Source organism: Anomaloglossus baeobatrachus, chromosome 10 (assembly GCF_048569485.1).
Source record: "Anomaloglossus baeobatrachus isolate aAnoBae1 chromosome 10, aAnoBae1.hap1, whole genome shotgun sequence".
NCBI classification, from domain to species: domain Eukaryota; kingdom Metazoa; phylum Chordata; class Amphibia; order Anura; family Aromobatidae; genus Anomaloglossus; species Anomaloglossus baeobatrachus.
The window spans coordinates 198,533,037-198,550,536 of NC_134362.1; the positions used below are offsets into that span (position 1 = coordinate 198,533,037).

The window sequence follows — 17,500 nt, forward strand, 5'->3', positions numbered from 1 at the left end:
GTTTCATGGATTTTCCTACATTTCTTCTGAAGTCATAGTAAAGTTGTGGGGCTGTTCATAAACAAAAGCGAGAACAGTTACAACTTGACACAACTTGTCTATAAACGCCAAACAAGAGGTAACACATGTTTACAAATACTCTTTTAGGGAATTCCAGGTCAAAGGATTAACCCCTGGCCTCCCCCTCTATAGCCAGCATGGAGGTCGTCTGTGGTTTCATGCTTTATGTATGGTCTGGGGCTAAAAATTGATGTGATGTGCAGAGCAATACTCAGACAAGTCGTGCAACCAAAAACCTTATTTATTTTTATTTATTTTTAATTTTCTGGCATTTAGGGCAATGCATTTGGCAGATATTTTGTCCCTGAAGCCCTTGCTCAAAGCACAACTTTATCAGTTTTGTGCGGAATGTCGCTTTAAGAAATATAGGACCTGGGATTCTACATAAGATTCTCTATTCTGATGGTCGGTGGAATATATATTTAGTTTCCTGCAGTTGAATTGAGGCTATAGGACCCCTCTAATGAGGTTTGCATTGACGCCATGGCCGCCTGCAGCATCTGGCCCGGCTTCTCACCACTCTCCTGGCTCTTATGCAAGAGCTTGCTACATTTTTTCCAGCTATGGAATTTTTTTTTTTTTTCCGTCTGATGAATTTGTTTTCCAGGATCTGTGTTTAGTCACGATCCATGGCCTGCATTCCAAGAATTGAGGCTGCAACGAAATCGCAGAGGGCGCCACAATACAGGGATTTTTAGATACTCGCTCTATTTTATTTTCTCTGCCCTACCAACTTTTGTAGAACTACAACTCCCAGCATGATGAGCTGCGGAATTCTGGGAGTTGGAGTTTCTAACCCCCTGATAATGAGAATGATAATTTCATTTTGGTCTTCAGAGTTTACATTATTTCGGCATTTGATAATTCAGAAATTCCAATAATCCGGAGTTCTGTGCCAGATTAGTAGGCAAATGATTTAATAGTCAAGTTGCATCTGTGCAGACCCCAGAATCTTTGGTGCAGCCCAGAGGGTATCGGGACCCTCTAGGGTAAGTCCATGCAGTTTATGGAGGATTTGTCAGAATTTCCAATAGTTCGTAAATTCTGATGATCTGGAAAACTTCTTTTTACATTGACCGCAGTAACTTGTGGCCTCTTCTTTCTGACTTGTGTCCACTGGATCTTTGTGCAGCTGTTGTGCTGGTAATCTATTGAGGAGGGGTCCGCTGTGCCAGCTGTTGTGCTGGTAATCTATCCAGGAGGGGTCCGCTGTGCCAGCTGTTTGCCGGTAATCTATCCAGGAGGGGTCCGCTGTGCCAGCTGTTGTGCCGGTAATCTATCCAGGAGGGGTCTGCTGTGCCAGCTGTTGTGCTGGTAATCTATCCAGGAGGGGTCTGCTGTGCCAGCTGTTGTGCCGGTAATCTATCCAGGAGGGGTCTGCTGTGCCAGCTGTTGTGCCGGTAATCTATCCAGGAGGGGTCTGCTGTGCCAGCTGTTGTGCCGGTAATCTATCCAGGAGGGGTCTGCTGTGCCAGCTGTTGTGCCGGTAATCTATCCAGGAGGGGTCTGCTGTGCCAGCTGTTGTGCCGGTAATCTATCCAGGAGGGGTCTGCTGTGCCAGCTGTTGTGCCGGTAATCTATCCAGGAGGGGTCTGGTGTGCCAGCTGTTGTGCCGGTAATCCTTCCAGGAGGGGTCCGCTGTGCCAGCTGTTGTCAGACTACATGGTCCAAAATACCCCACATCCACAAAGGAAATTTAAAGGGCACTTCTACATTTTTATTTTTTTTTTCCAATTCTCCCAGTAAGTAGAAGCTCATAGTTGTAATCCCCCTCTAGCTATGTGGGCAGCATTACCATTCAGGAATCTAGGAAAGCTGGGTGACCAGTCTGGAAGGGGCTGTCATGGCTGCTGGGGGTGGGGGGGGGGGGGGCGCGCCCCTTCAGAACTATCCTTGCCTTTCATTTAAAGAAACCCTCATTCTCTGCCGCCTCAGCCCCATGGGGGACGCAGCATGAGCGCACAATATGCAATAGTTAGCAATTCTTGAGAGAGGCTCGGCCCAGGCCTAGGGGGAATGCCTCCTCTTATTGATGCCACTTTTAACTGTTCGGCTGCTGGGATATGTTGCAATAAGCACAGGTCGTCACGGGCTACCGGAGAGTAAAGGATTAGGTTGTATAGTATGATGGCGGTCGTGCAGGAACAGAGGCCACAGGCAGTTGGCGGTTTTAATTTGCGCCCCTCTGTGTGCATATTACTCTTTCTTCTGTATTTTCCTTCTATTTAATAAAAAGTGGGAACATTCCAGAGCCCTGGGGGAGGGGGGAGGGGGGAGGGGGGAGGGGGGTAGGGAAACATATTTTTTTTTGTTTTTTTATTAACTTGTTACATTTGTTAATTGTTTGTTAGGAACTGATACATTTTGCTGCTATGAAATTGCATTGACAGCTGCGCCATCTAGTGGTTGTTAGCAGATATAGCGCCGGGATACCTGAAACCAAAGGGTCATAATGTCAAAAATTGCTACGGTATATCGAGGATTTTTCACACGTTTTAGTGGTTCTCTCCCTCACTTCCAATACTGTATGAGATTATCACACACAGCCTTAGATGCACCAGCTCAGTGGACTGTATCACAAGTTAGGTTTAGATACACTATCTAAGCAGTGCATTGTTGCCTATTAAACTTGGATACGTCGGCTCAGCGGACTGTATTACACAAGATACGTGCAAATGTAGAAAATTGTATCCCACACTATAAAATGCATGACACATGATGAGCTTGGATACAGTGGCTCAGCACAGGATAAAGCATAACAGGTTTAGATACATTGCCTCAGCCGCACATTGCCTTATGATGAGCTTGGATACATCAGCTCAGTAGTCAGTATCACACATGAGAAGCTTAGACAACAATTGATCTGACGGTATTACACATTACTTTAGCTACATTAGCTTAGATGTCGCTTAATGGGCTTGGATACATTAGCTCAGATGTCGCTTAATAGGCTTGGATACATTGGCTCAGATGTCACATAATAGGCTTAGATGCATTGGCGCAGATGTCACTTAATTGGCTGATTGGCGCAGATTTGCTTAATAGGCTCAGATACATTGGCTCAGATGTCTCATAATAGGCTCAGATACATTGGCTCAGATGTCTCATAATAGGCTTAGATACATTGGCTCAGATGTCACATAATAGGCTTAGATACATTGGCTCAGATGTCGCATAATAGGCTTAGATACATTGGCTCAGATGTCACATAATAGGCTTAGATACATTGCTTCAGCTGTCACATAATAGGCTTAGATACATTGGCTCAGCTGTCAAATAGGCTTAGATACATTGGCTCAGATGTCTCATAATAGGCTTAGATATATTGGCTCAGATGTCTCATAATAGGCTTAGATACATTAGCTCAGATGTCGCTTAATAGGCTTAGATTGGCTGTCTATTAAAATGCTTAGATGCATTGGCTCAGATGTCACTTAATAGGCTGATTGGCGCAGATTTGCTTAATAGGCTTAGATACATTAGCTCAGATGTCTCATAATAGGCTTAGATACATTGTCTCAGATGTCACATAATAGGCTTAGATACATTGGCTCAATGTCTCATAATAGGCTTAGATACATTGGCTCAGATGTCTCATAATAGGCTTAGATACATTGGCTCAGATGTCGCTTAATAGGCTTAGATACATTGGCTCAGATGTCACATAATAGGCTTAGATACATTGGCTCAGATGTCGCTTAATAGGCTTAGATACATTGGCTCAGATGTCAGATAATAGGCTTATATACATTGGCTCAGATGTCACATAATAGGCTTAGATACATTGCTTCAGCTGTCACATAATAGGCTTAGATACATTGGCTCAGATGTCTCATAGGCTTAGATATATTGGCTCAGATGTCTCATAATAGGCTTAGATACATTGGCTCAGATGTCTCATAGGCTTAGATATATTGGCTCAGATGTCTCATAATAGGCTTAGATACATTGGCTCAGATGTCTCATAGGCTTAGATATATTGGCTCAGATGTCTCATAATAGGCTTAGATATATTGGCTCAGATGTTGCTTAATAGGCTTAAATACATTGGCTCAGCAGATAGCATCAAACATTGAGTCAGCAGCACATTTTTGCCTGATAGGCTTAGATATGTTGGTTTGACAGTATCACACAAACTTAGATACATTGGTTTAGCAGTTGGAAGCACACATGATGAGCTTAGATATGAGGTCAGCTCAGCAGCACACTTCTGCATGATAGGCTTCAATGCATTGGTTTAGCTTGATGGTATCGCACATGATGGGCTTGGATACATTGACAGTGTGACACATTTTCTGGAGTTGTGCTGGTCCTTGTAGTCCTCCGTGTTGCTCACCGCCTTTCTCTCCCGTTTTCCAGGTCCCCGTTGCCTGTAAATCCTGTCCTTGTGGTTACATCTTCATCAGCAGGAAGCTTCTGCACAGACAGGCGGAGCGCGTGCCCCCCACCTCCGGTACGTCGGCGGTCTTCTCCCGTCCTCGCAGTATTCTTGGCATTTTCTGGCATTTTCTCTGTGAACTTTTCTGCCGTCTGATCGGCCCGAGACGGAACTCTTCAGACAGAACAAGACGTTTGGTCAAAACACGAATATTTTGATTTCTACTTCTCAATATGGGGAGGGGGTGCGAAAAATATCAGGAACACGGGGGGTGGGGGTGTTGGGGGGGGGGGGGGATATACAGCACTCTAGCTTAGCCGTTTGATTGGCTAATCTGATTGTGGGGTGCGATTTAACTTGTGGGGGGGTCGATCTGTCTAGTTCTGGACCCTTTTCACCCCCTCTCCCCTTTTACAGAAAATCGATCCGATCCCAAAAGACGACGGACGGAGCGAATAAAGCGAGAGCGGATCATCTCCACCGTCCGTAAAGACTTGGAAAACAGGAGACGGTCCCGATCCAACAGCCAGTCGGACCCGATCCGCCGCGGCAGGGGGCGGCCGAAGACGGCGGCCACCAAGAAACAGGAGGAGGAAAAAGGTAAGGGGTTAAATTTTAAAGGCGCAGAACTCTCAAAACGTTTATTCAGTTGAAGGTCATGATGAATCCTTGTTTTTCTCCGAGACAGACAAGAGTTACAAACTCTCCATTATAGTGAGCTCACTGATGGATTCTCAGTTAACTCATTCTGCAGCCAGCAATAGTGTAACACAGCGGCTATAGAAGGCAAATGGTGCAACATTTTTAATATTTTAGCCAGAAATACTGTATAGATTGTCCCCAAATATGGAAACCCACAACCTATCACTATATCTAAATCCCGGTAATTTCCCCCCCCATGACCTTACCCCATTCCTATATCTGGACAGAGCAGGCAGCCAGCAGGGGGCGCTGTGCTTCTGCTCTCTGCCTGTTTTCCATTGCTGTCATCTCCTGTGGTTCCCACTTTTGTCTACCCCGGACACCCATCACCAGCCACGTCTCCCCATTCCCCCCCTCCCCCTCTTACGGATTAACCCTAACCCATTAGTCTTACTTGGCAGCAGGGAGGAGCGGCAAGAACTTCGGAATTAAAGGGACGGTGACAAGATACGGCGAAGATTTGAGAGCACATCGGGGAGACCGCGGGGGCCGGAGGCAGCAGTGGATGGGAGAAGGTAATGTAACTGCTTGGGAGCAATTGTACGGGGGCGGCAATTGCTCGGTAAAGCATCGGTTGTTATTTTTATACTTTTTATTTTTCCAAAGATTCTCAGCTTCCTGGTGTCTGTGGATTTATGGATCATGAATTCTCTCCTGGATTTTTTTGGGGAGCAACAAACATCACACTAAAAATCACTGTCCCTTTTAAATGTGTATCTGCGACATTCAGAACTGTCATATTCCCCATATGTTGTACTGTGCTGTTATGTGATATCCATGTCTTGTGTTTTCCTGTGTTTGTTTTTTTTTTTTCTATAAATATATATATATATCACACACACACACACACACACACACACATATACATACATACATACATATATACATACATACATACATACATACATACATACATACATATCCAATATATATATATATATATATATATACATATACATACACACATATGTATATATGTGTATATATGTGTGTATATATATATATATATATATATATATATATATATATATATATTATATATGTGTAAGATGTTACTATGTGTCATGTGTATATGTCTCAGTCTGATAATGTCGCCATACTGTGCTTTACATGGCAGCGCCTGGCTCTTTTTTATGGTGGTATATAAAGCAGCATATACTGCAGGTCCTATAAGCTACCTCAGATCTTATACTCCAGTCACCTCCAGAGCTGCATTTAAAATCCTACTATTTCTGCAGAAATAATCTGCCCTTCCTCTCGTCCTGACCACTAGGGGGCAAAAGTCAGAATTTGGCTGCTTATATTGTTTATATTGGGGCAGAGGCATCTTTATATAGAGGTTTCAATAGCGTCTGTCATTTATGTTGTTGCATCATTTACCTTTAATTGTTTTGGTCATTTTCACTTTAAAAGCATCTTTCCAGGATTTTAATACTAATGGCTGATCCTTGGGGTATCGGATGAGTGGAGCGCCCCCTCCTGGCAGCCCCTCTGTCAGTGGATTTTATAGACACAGCGCCATGCTTTTTGTAGTGGTCGTTTCTGGTACTGCAGCGGTCTGAGCTGCATTACCAGGGACGGCCACTACAAGATGAATGGCGCTGTTCCATCCAAAAAATGAGCTGATAGACCCCCCCCCAATCAAACTGATATTGATAAGCTATCAATATTCCAGTTTAAGAAGTCACTTTTAAATCTTGCCATTAATCCAGTTATGAGACGGGAGATCCCCTTTAAGTTTTCAGAATTATGATCGATCCCTCAGGAAAGTGATTGCAAAAATTGACTTAATTTGGATTTGTGTAAGGCTTAATTTGGCCTCTGGGGGCGCTGCAGGGCACACTATGGGGAGATAAGGTATGCACACCAGTGACTATGTAAGGGGAATACATGGAATAGCAGAAACTGCTGTGTGAATACTGACTTTTTTATGTTTTTTTTTTTTGTTTTTTTAGGTTTTTGCACCCAGTTCAGACTTAGAATGGTGTTCCAAACGTTATTCCTTACTGCAGGGCACACTTACTGCTGGGTTCTAGTGCTGGACGGACTCACAGATAACCGGGACCAAGTTAAAAAAAAAAATCCCAGTTCCAGCCAGGCATTGGTCCCAGTTATCTGGCTGGACGCCGCTCCCCATATAAGTCTATGGGTACTAGAATCTGGCATTTAAAAATGGTGCTAGAAGGGATAGGGGCATGAGAGCGAGTGCTTCATACTTACCAAGACTCCGGCACAGCTGTTACTGCTCCCGCGGCCGCTCATTATTGCTCATCCATATGCACGGCTTTCCCGCCCACCGGCCAGTCTGGCATCTGTGATTGGTTGCAGTCAGACGCGCCCCCGGCCTGTGTGACCGCATCTGACTACAACTAATCACAGGCGCTGTCTGGGGGTCAGTATCGTGGTGTAAAAATAAATAAAACAATTGGCGCGGCGTCCCCCCATATTGTGATACCAGCTCAGATAAAGATTATGGTTACAGGTTGCAGCCCTCAGCCGTGTGCTTGTTTCCCCCCACCCCCCTCTAATTCTGATACCCAGCCAAGATAAAGCCAGCTGGGAGCTGATGTTCTCAGGTTGGGGAGACTCATGGTTATTGGGAGCCCCCCAGCCTAAGAATGGCAGCTTGCAGCTGCCCGGGATTGCTGCATCCATTAAATGCGACCGTTCCAGTGCTTTACCTGGTGCGGTGGCAATCAGGGTAATATTTGGTAAATGTCAGCTCACAGCTGCCACTATGCTCTAGATTAGTAATGAGAGGCATCTAAGACCCCCCCATTACTAATCTGCAAGTGCTGTAAGTGAAAAGTAATAAACACAAACACCCAAATTGTTTATTTGAAATTAATAAAACAAACCACCCTCTTTCACAACTTTATTAACCCCCCTAAGCACCCCTGCAGGTCTGACGTAATCCATACGAGGTTTCAGCTCTCCTACGTCTGAATGCACACTGAGCAGCCATAGAACATGACCGCCCACTGTGAAGCTCAGGCAGAGAATCAATGAGCCATGCGGTCTGCCGTGACGTCTTTCAGTTGATTTGTGGTCACACGTGGAGGTTACCATGGTCCTCCACATGTGACCGCAAATAGCCTGAGTGACCTCACTGCTGATCACACGGCTCAGTCTCTGCCTGCAGCTTACAGTGGGCAGTCATGTTCTATGGCCGCTTGGTGTGAACTCAGATGGAGAGAATCCGGAAACGTTGTGAGACCTTGTGTGGATTACACTGGACCTGCAGGGGTGTTTTTGAGGTTAATAAATTGAGGAAAGAGGGTGCTTTGTTTTTTGTATTTTATGTCAAATCATTTTTGGAGTGTTTTTTTTTCTTTTTACTTACAGATTAGTAATAAGGGGTCTCAGACTCCTCCCATTACTGATCTAGGGCTTGGTGGCAGCTGTGAGCTGACATTAACCAATTAACCCATTGCCATCGCACCAGGGCAATCTGGAAGAGCCGGGACTGTCACATCTGATGCGACAATCTTGGTTGGCTGCAGGCTACTACGTTTAGGCTAGGGTGGCCCAATAAGCATGGGTCTCCCAGACTGGGAATACCAGCCCCCAGCTGTTGGCTTGATCTTGGCTGGGTATCAAACTTTGGGGAGGGGGAAGGGGGAAAGGAAGGGACGACCGCACGCTTTTTTTTTTAACTATTTAAATAATTAAAAAAAAAAAAAAGCCGCATGAGATTTCCTGCTATTTTGATACACAGCCAAGATAAGCGCTTGGATAGGGGCTGAGGCCTGTATGATTTATCTGTGCTGGTATAATATGGGAGGACCTTACGCCAAATATTTTTTTATTTTATTTTTGTACCGTGATACTGACCTGCAGGCAGCACCTGTGATTGGTTGCAGGCAGGCACTGTCACCCAGGCTGGGGGCGTGTCTGACTGCAACCAATCACAGACACCAGGACAGGATGGTGGGTGGGGAAAGCAGTGCATATGCATGAGCGATAATGAGTGGCCCTGGAAGAAGAGTGACTGGCCGCAGGAGCAGTTATAGAGGTGCCGGAGAATCCGTAAGTATGAAACGCTTGCTTCATTCTTAAGCCGGATCCGGACGATTTGCTGGAATTCCCTGAGAATTCCGCGCCCGGCGCTCGGGTATGTTTGAAACCGCGCTAATCCGGACTCTTACAGTCCAGGTCCACCATCGCTGCTGGGTTCCTGTTGCTGCCTATTTTTTTTTTATTTATTTATTTTTTTTTAAATGGCCACATATTGTCTTTTTTTTTTCATATTTTTTCTTTCTTTTTTGTAGAGAAACAGGAGAAGGAGGTGGACATGTACGCCAACCTCTCGGATGAAAAGGCTTTTGTGTTCTCGGTGGCGCTGGCAGAAATTAACAGAAAAATAATTAATCAGAGGTTGATACTATGACCGGAGGAGGGGGGGGGACACCGCCAGCAGCATCGCTAATCAGTGACTGTCAAAACCAAAATCCGGACCTCTGCGTCTCCCGGAAACGATACAAGGACGACCCTGCACTAAAGAGAATTTTTTTTTTTTCCTTTTTTTTTCCTTTACAACATTGTGATTTTATGATGTTTTTTTTAGAGAAGAACTCATCCTGGCCCAGAGCCAGAAAACATATATGTAAATGCTTGTTATAAATAAAGAAAATTATATATTGCGATTTTATAAATTAAGTGTCTGACAAATGTACAGTTTATATAACCTTTATATATTAAACCGGAGCTCTCACCACAGCGAAGACTCGAGTGTTATTTATATATAGAAAGAATGAAAACAAAGTTGGAATTAATCCTAAAAGTACATGTACATTAAGGTTACAACTACTATAATACTGCCCCCTATGTACAAGAATATAACTACTATAATACTGCCCCCTATGTACAAGAATATAACTACTATAATACTGCCCCTATGTACAAGAATATAACTGCTATAATACTGCCCCCTATGTACAAGAATATAACTACTATAATACTGCCCCCTATATACAAGAATATAACTACTATAATACTGCCCCTATATACAAGAATATAACTACTATAATACTGCCCCTATGTACAAGAATATAACTACTATAATACTGCTCCCTATGGACAAGAATATAACTACTATAATACTCCCCCTATGTACAAGAATATAGCTACTATAATACCGCCCCCTATATACAAGAATATAACTACTATAATACTTCCCCCTGTGTAGAAGAATATAACTACTATAATACTGCCCCCTATGTACAAGAATATACAGTGCCTACAAGTAGTATTCAACCCCCTGCAGATTTAGCAGGTTTACACATTCGGAATTAACTTGGCATTGTGACATTTGGACTGTAGATCAGCCTGGAAGTGTGAAATTCAGCAAAAAAGAATGTTATTTCTTTTATTTTTTTTTAAAATTGTGAAAAGTTTATTCAGAGGGTCATTTATTATTCAACCCCTCAAACCACCAGAATTCTGTTTGGTTCCCCTAAAGTATTAAGAAGTATTTCAGGCACAAAGAACAATGAGCGTCACATGTTTGGATTAATTATCTCTTTTTCCAGCCGTTTCTGACTAATTAAGACCCTCCCCAAACTTGTGAACAGCACTCATACATGGTCAACATGGGAAAGACAAAGGAGCATTCCAAGGCCATCAGAGACCAGATCGTGGAGGGTCACAAGGCTGGCAAGGGGTACAAAACCCTTTCCAAGGAGTTGGGCCTACCTGTCTCCACTGTTGGGAGCATCATCCGGAAGTGGAAGGCTTATGGAACTACTGTTAGCCTTCCACGGCCTGGACAGCCTTTGAAAGTTTCCACCCGTGCCGAGGCCAGGCTTGTCCGAAGAGTCAAGGCTAACCCAAGGACAACAAGAAAGGAGCTCCGGGAAAGATCTCATGGCAGTGGGGACATTAGTTTCAGTCAATACCATAAGTAACGTACTCCACCGCAATGGTCTCCATTCCAGACGAGCCCGTAAGGTACCTTTACTTTCAAAGCGTCATGTCAAGGCTCGTCTACAGTTTGCTCATGATCACTTGGAGGAGTCTGAGACAGACTGGTTCAAGGTTCTCTGGTCTGATGAGACCAAGATCGAGATCTTTGGTGCCAACCACACACGTGACGTTTGGAGACTGGATGGCAGTGCATACCACCCCAAGAATACCATCCCTACAGTCAAGCATGGTGGTGGCAGCATCATGCTGTGGGGCTGTTTCTCAGCCAAGTACCTGGCCATCTGGTCCGCATCCATGGGAAGATGGATAGCACGGCCTACCTGGAGATTTTGGCCAAGAACCTCTGCTCCTCCATCAAGGATCTTAAGATGGGTCGTCATTTCATCTTCCAACAAGACAACGACCCAAAGCACACAGCCAAGAAAACCAAGGCCTGGTTCAAGAGGGAAAAAATCAAGGTGTTGCAGTGGCCTAGTCAGTCTCCTGACCTTAACCCAATTGAAAACTTGTGGAAGGAGCTCAAGATTAAAGTCCACATGAGACACCCAAAGAACCTAGATAACTTGGAGAAGATCTGCATGGAGGAGTGGGCCAAGATAACTCCAGAGACCTGTGCCGGCCTGATCAGGTCTTATAAAAGACGATTATTAGCTGTAATTGCAAACAAGGGTTATTCCACAAAATATTAAACCTAGCGGTTGAATAATAATTGACCCACACTTTTATGTTGAAAATGTATTAAAATTTAACTGAGCAACATAACTTGTTGGTTTGTAAGATTTATTCATCTGTTAATAAATCCTGCTCTTGTTTGAAGTTTGCAGCCTCTAACTTATTTGCATCTTATCAAACCTGCTAAATCTGCAGGGGTTGAAGACTACTTGTAGGCACTGTAACTACTATAATACTGCCCCCTATGTATGAGAATATAACTACTATAATACTGCCCCCTATGTACTAGAATAGATACTTTGGCTGATATTATCCACTGCACTTGCGCTTCCATTTCCCACCACTAGGTGGTGCTGTTGTAATGTGCTGGAGGAGGTTGTATTTCAAGGTCAGCAATATAAGATTTAGAGGCCATTGTGCTATTTAAATAAATTACATTTTTTTCACGCTTTCAGCGCAGTCTTATAACCTAAACCGTTTTACCGCTGCTTCCTTTCAGAGCTGTTATCGCAGCCGTCGCGGTACAGTCGGGTGTCAGCTTTTATCCGTCTGATTCATTGTAATGATGATGGCTGCGATTCGAAACTGAGTCATAAACACGATGTGACTGTTACATTACACTATATCCATCATCTGCACTGTACACTATACCACAGAGACTGCAGCGTGTTCTCGGAGGTATCAGCCGCACAGGTATATGCAATAGATTTGAAAGAAATAATTGGGGGTTATCACCTGCGGAGGAATTGATCCCTTTAAGGATAAAACAATCGCTTGAAAAGCAATTCCCAAATATACTATTTCATCATTCGACTATCCTAATCGGTAGTCATTACCATGGAAGTCTATGGGAAAATCACATATCTAGCAATCGCCATAATCTCCTTTTATAGTGATACAAATACACCTTGATATCCCAATTGTAGCAATGGCTTCCAAGATCTCTGCTTGCGGTCAGTAGGTGTGAACATGCTTTTTGGATTTGTGAGTTCCATGATCTTCAAATTAGAAACATTCTTAATGATCTGTTTTCTTATTTGCACCTTTAATTACAAGGAAACTATTTACTGCTTCACAATTGTAAAAATATCTGCTGCCTATTGTCACCACTAGGGGGCGATCTGTACATGGTTATTATAGGGGTTTCTTAAAGATCGCCGTCTAGTGGTAGCAGCTGAGAGTTTTCAAGTATGTGTAAGAAACAAATAACTGTTATTTATAAACCAAAAGATACATTGTTGCAAGTTTCTACTCACCTTATTGGGCAATCTGTATATGGTTATTAAAGGGAACCTGTCACCTGAATTTTCGCTATGAAACTAAAAGAATCCCCTTCTGCAGCGTCATCCAAGTACCCGCCCATAATCTCGTGCCCGCGGTAATAGGCAACGTGGATATGGCCAGCGCTATAAATGTGGAGGCAGAGGGAAAAGCGCGGGCACGAGATTATGGTACTTGGATGACGCTGCAGAAGGGGATTCTTTTAGTTTCATAGCGAAAATTCAGGTGACAGGTTCCCTTTAATAACCATATCCAGATTGCCCAATAAGGTGAGTAGAAACTTGCAACAATGTATCTTTTGGTTTATAAATAAACAGTTATTTGTTTCTTACACATACTTGAAAACTCTCAGCTGCTACCACTAGGGGGCGATCTTTAAGAAACCCCTATAATAACCATGTACAGATCGCCCCCTAGTGGTGACAATAGGCAGCAGATATTTTTACAATTGTGAAGCAGTAAATATAGTTTTCTTGTAATTAAAGGTGCAAATAAGAAACATCATTAAGAATGTTTCTAATTTTGAGTTCACAAATCCAAAAAGCATGGTCACACCTACTGACCGCAAGCAGAGATCTTGGAAGCCATTGCTACAATTGGGATATCAAGGTGTATTTGTATCACTATAAGGAGATTTTGGCGATTGCTAGATATGTGATTTTTCCCATAGACGTCCATGGTAATCACTACAGATTAGGATAAATATTTGAATGATGAAATAGTACATTTGGGAAATGCTTTTCAAGCGATTGTTTTATCCTTAAAGGGCTCAATTCCTTCTCAGGTGACAACCCCCAAGAGATTTTATAAAGTGTTTATTTAGGTGTGAAAGGGGGGTCAGTAGCAAGAGGAACCTTTCTAGAATGCAGCCCAGGATAGCGAAAATTCAGGTGACAGGTTCCCTTTAAAGGGGTTTTTGAAAGATCGCCCCCAGGTTGCAGCTGAGATGTTTCAAGTATACACTGTGTTCCAAATTATTATGCAAAAAGAGTTTAGGAGTGATAAGGTTAGACATTTTTTTGTTTCTCATTTAAACTCATTGCTGGTGATGGTGTCAGGGCTCTTTATAGCATTGCTGGTGATGGTGTCAGGGCTCTTTATAGCATTGCTGGTGATGGTGTCAGGGCTCTTTATAGCATTGCTGGTGATGGTGTCAGGCCTCTTTATAGCATTGCTGGTGATGGTGTCAGGCCTCTTTATAGCATTGCTGGTGATGGTGTCAGGGCTCGTTATAGCATTGCTGGTGATGGTGTCCGGACTCTTTATAGCATTGCTGGTGATGGTGTCAGGGCTCTTTATAGCATTGCTGGTGATGGTGTCCGGACTCTTTATAGCATTGCTGGTGATGGTGTCAGGGCTCTTTATAGCATTGCTGGTGATGGTGTCCGGACTCTTTATAGCATTGCTGGTGATGGTGTCCGGACTCTTTATAGCATTGCTGGTGATGGTGTCCGGGCTCTTTATAGCATTGCTGGTGATGGTGTCAGGGCTTTTTATATCACTTTATATCATTGCTGGTGATGGTGTCCGGACTCTTTATAGCATTGCTGGTGATGGTGTCCGGGCTCTTTATAGCATTGCTGGTGATGGTGTCCGGGCTCTTTATATCATTGCTGGTGATGGTGTCTGGACTCTTTTTGGCATTGCTGGTGATGGTGTCTGGACTCTTTTTGGCATTGCTGGTGATGGTGTCAGGGCTCTTTTTGGCATTGCTGGTGATGGTGTCAGGGCTCTTTATAGCATTGCTGGTGATGGTGTGAGGGCTCTTTATAGCATTGCTGGTGATGGTGTCAGGGCTCTTTATATCACTTTATATCATTGCTGGCGATGGTGTCAGGGCTCTTTATATCACTGAAAGCAATTGCAGAGACCTGTGCACATTAGTTTGGCGTTAGGTGAGTCCATATAAAGGCTAGACTACTTAAGAAGGCTGTTCCACATTATTAAGCAGCCTACGTTTTTTGCCAAAATGGGAAAGAAAAAGGATGTGTCGCTGCTGAGAAGCAACAAATAGTGAGTATTTAGGTGAAGGCACGACTACAATCAACATTGCCAAGACACTTCATCGTGATCATTGCACAATGAAGTATGTAGCTGATCACAGCACACGCGTGTGCGTGCTGATAAGGAGAAATTGAGGACTCTTTCCAACAGGCAATTGCGTCAGGTTAAAAGAGCAGCTGCTAAATGCCTTGTCATAGCAGCAGACAAGTGAAGCTGCTGGTGCCTCCAACGTCCCCCGAACAACAAGATGCAGGGTCCTTCAGAGGTTTGTAGCCGTGCGGAAGCCATCCTGTCCACCACCTCTATCCACTGCACACAAGCAGAAATGGCTCTAGTGGCCAAACCATACATGAAGACTGACTTCCAAACTGCTTTGTTCACCGATGAGGGCCGTGCAATGCTCGATGGTCCAGATGGATGGATGGAGTGGAGGATGGCCGGTTGATGGACACCCCATGAAAACACGGCTAAGGTGCCAACAAGGAGGAGGTGGAGTAATGTTTTGGGCTGGAATCATGGGGAGAGAGATTGTCGGGCCCTTTAGGATTCCTGAAGGGGTAAAGATGAACTCCATAATCTATGTAGAGTTTCTAAAACAGCACTTCCTGCCATGGTTCAGGAGGAAGAACTGTGCAATCCGCAGCAAGATCATTATCATGCATGATAATGCACCATCTCATGCTGCAAATAACACATCTGCATCTCTGGCGGCTATGGGCATAAAAGAGGACAAACTTATGGTGTGGCCACCATCTTCCCCTGACCTCAACCCCATTGAGAACCTCTGGAGCATCATCAAAAGGAGTGTCTATGATGGCGGGAGGCAGTTCACATTTAAGCAACAGCTCTTGGAGGGTTTTCTGTCCACATGCAAAACAATTGAAGCACAAACCATCCAAAAACTGACAAATTCCATGGACGAGAGAGTTCAGAAGCTTCTTTCGAACAAAGCGTCCTATGTGCAAATGTAACATCACCTAGAATTAAGTTTTGACTTGAAAACTGTTAATTTCATTTTGTAATAAGCGGATAATGCTGAGAATTCCACAATTGACCATTTTGTTTTTCAAAATAAAAATAAAAAGGTTGAAAACTCTGCTGTGCATAATAATTTGGAACATGCATTTTGAGTGTTTGTTATTTTTAAAAATACACTGTTTTCATCGGCATCAAAAACATTTCAATTATACTCGAATAGTAGATGACTGGAAAATAACAATGCCTGCAATTCATAAAGTTAATTTAGGAAAATATGAAAAAATATTTTTTGCATAATAATTTGGAACACCGTGTATATATGGGACCCGGGACAGACATCAGCCGTTACCTGGAGCCACAATGACTCTGACATTTACATCCGAACTCAAATCCGTCTTCATTATTGATCATACAGCGCTCGCACTTTTGGGTACTCATGGGTGTGGTGAACTCAAAGCTGCATTTTGGGAATGAGAGCAGCCATCTGATTGGTTGCCAGGAGTGTGTAATATATATATGATATTCCGCTAATCAAATACCTTTTTAAAGGGGTTGTATGTATTGATAAAAATAAAAAAAATACCTTTTTATTACTTCTGTCTCTTTCATTGTTTTTGGGTTTCAGTGGTCGGGCATTACTGATTCCAGTAATATCACTTACTGGTTTGTGTGTTGCTGTTTCAATAAAATCAGTGTTTTATCAGCAGAAGATTATCACTACACTAGCTGTTTTGTGCCACCTATTCTGTGTAGCTCCACCCACATCACTGATTGGCAGTGGCTTTCTGCCTGTGAACAGTGTACACGGATAGCTGCCAATCAGTGGTTTGGGTGCGGTTATGCAGAGCTCGGCATTCAGAGGGATGGTAGATCTGCAGCAGAGAAAACTGGGATTATATCAAAACTGCAAAAAGCAGCTTAGTAAGTGACACATCGCTGGAATCAGGGTCTCTGCCCTTACATCATCCTACTCTCAGATTACATAGCAACAACCTGGTGATCAATTCCTTTACCTCCAATGTTTTGTTCTGATGTCTCTCGCGTGATTCTTGTGCAGTACCCTTATGGCCTCCTTCATACGTCCGTGCAAAACACTAATGGTTTGCACAGTCTGTGGTGAAGGTGTGTATGTGTGCCTGAGTGCGTCTTTTACTTGTGCTATCCCTGTGACATCTGGATAACACACGGACAGCATTATCTGCTATACTTACCTGTCTCCAGCGCTGCTGTTAGTTATGGGTCTGTGGTGACTGCAGTGAATATTCATGAAGCATAATGAGTGGGCCCGGAAGCAACAGCAGCTCCCAAGATAGGTAAGTATAAAAATTCTTTATTTTTATGTCACCTGTGTTTTCTCCGGTATTTGTCACACAAATCCCATCAATGTGCGCTTCGTGTGAGGCCTGTACTGCCGGAGAAAAACAAGTATGTTGCCATGCGGAGCACACGGACAAATGGTCCATGTCAAAACACGGATGTGTGTGCAGACCCATTAAATGT

At 43.5% G+C, this 17,500-nt stretch overlaps 1 protein-coding gene across 3 annotated transcripts in view; it reads left to right on the plus strand.

Annotated features, from left to right (window-relative positions):
* Positions 1–9,859, plus strand: part of C10H16orf87 (chromosome 10 C16orf87 homolog) — a 24,483-nt gene extending 14,624 nt beyond the window's left edge. Inside the window, exons 2-5 of one of the 3 annotated variants that reach the window (XM_075325227.1) lie at positions 4,420–4,513; positions 4,856–5,038; positions 5,542–5,655; positions 9,412–9,859. In XM_075325227.1, coding sequence (XP_075181342.1) covers positions 4,420–4,513; positions 4,856–5,038; positions 5,542–5,655; positions 9,412–9,530 — 510 coding nt within the window. In that variant the 3' untranslated portion in view covers positions 9,531–9,859. The remainder of the gene's footprint in view (positions 1–4,419; positions 4,514–4,855; positions 5,039–5,541; positions 5,656–9,411) is intronic. The other 2 variants (XM_075325228.1, XM_075325229.1) reach the window with 2 other exon arrangements.
* Positions 9,860–17,500: the final 7,641 nt, after the last annotated feature.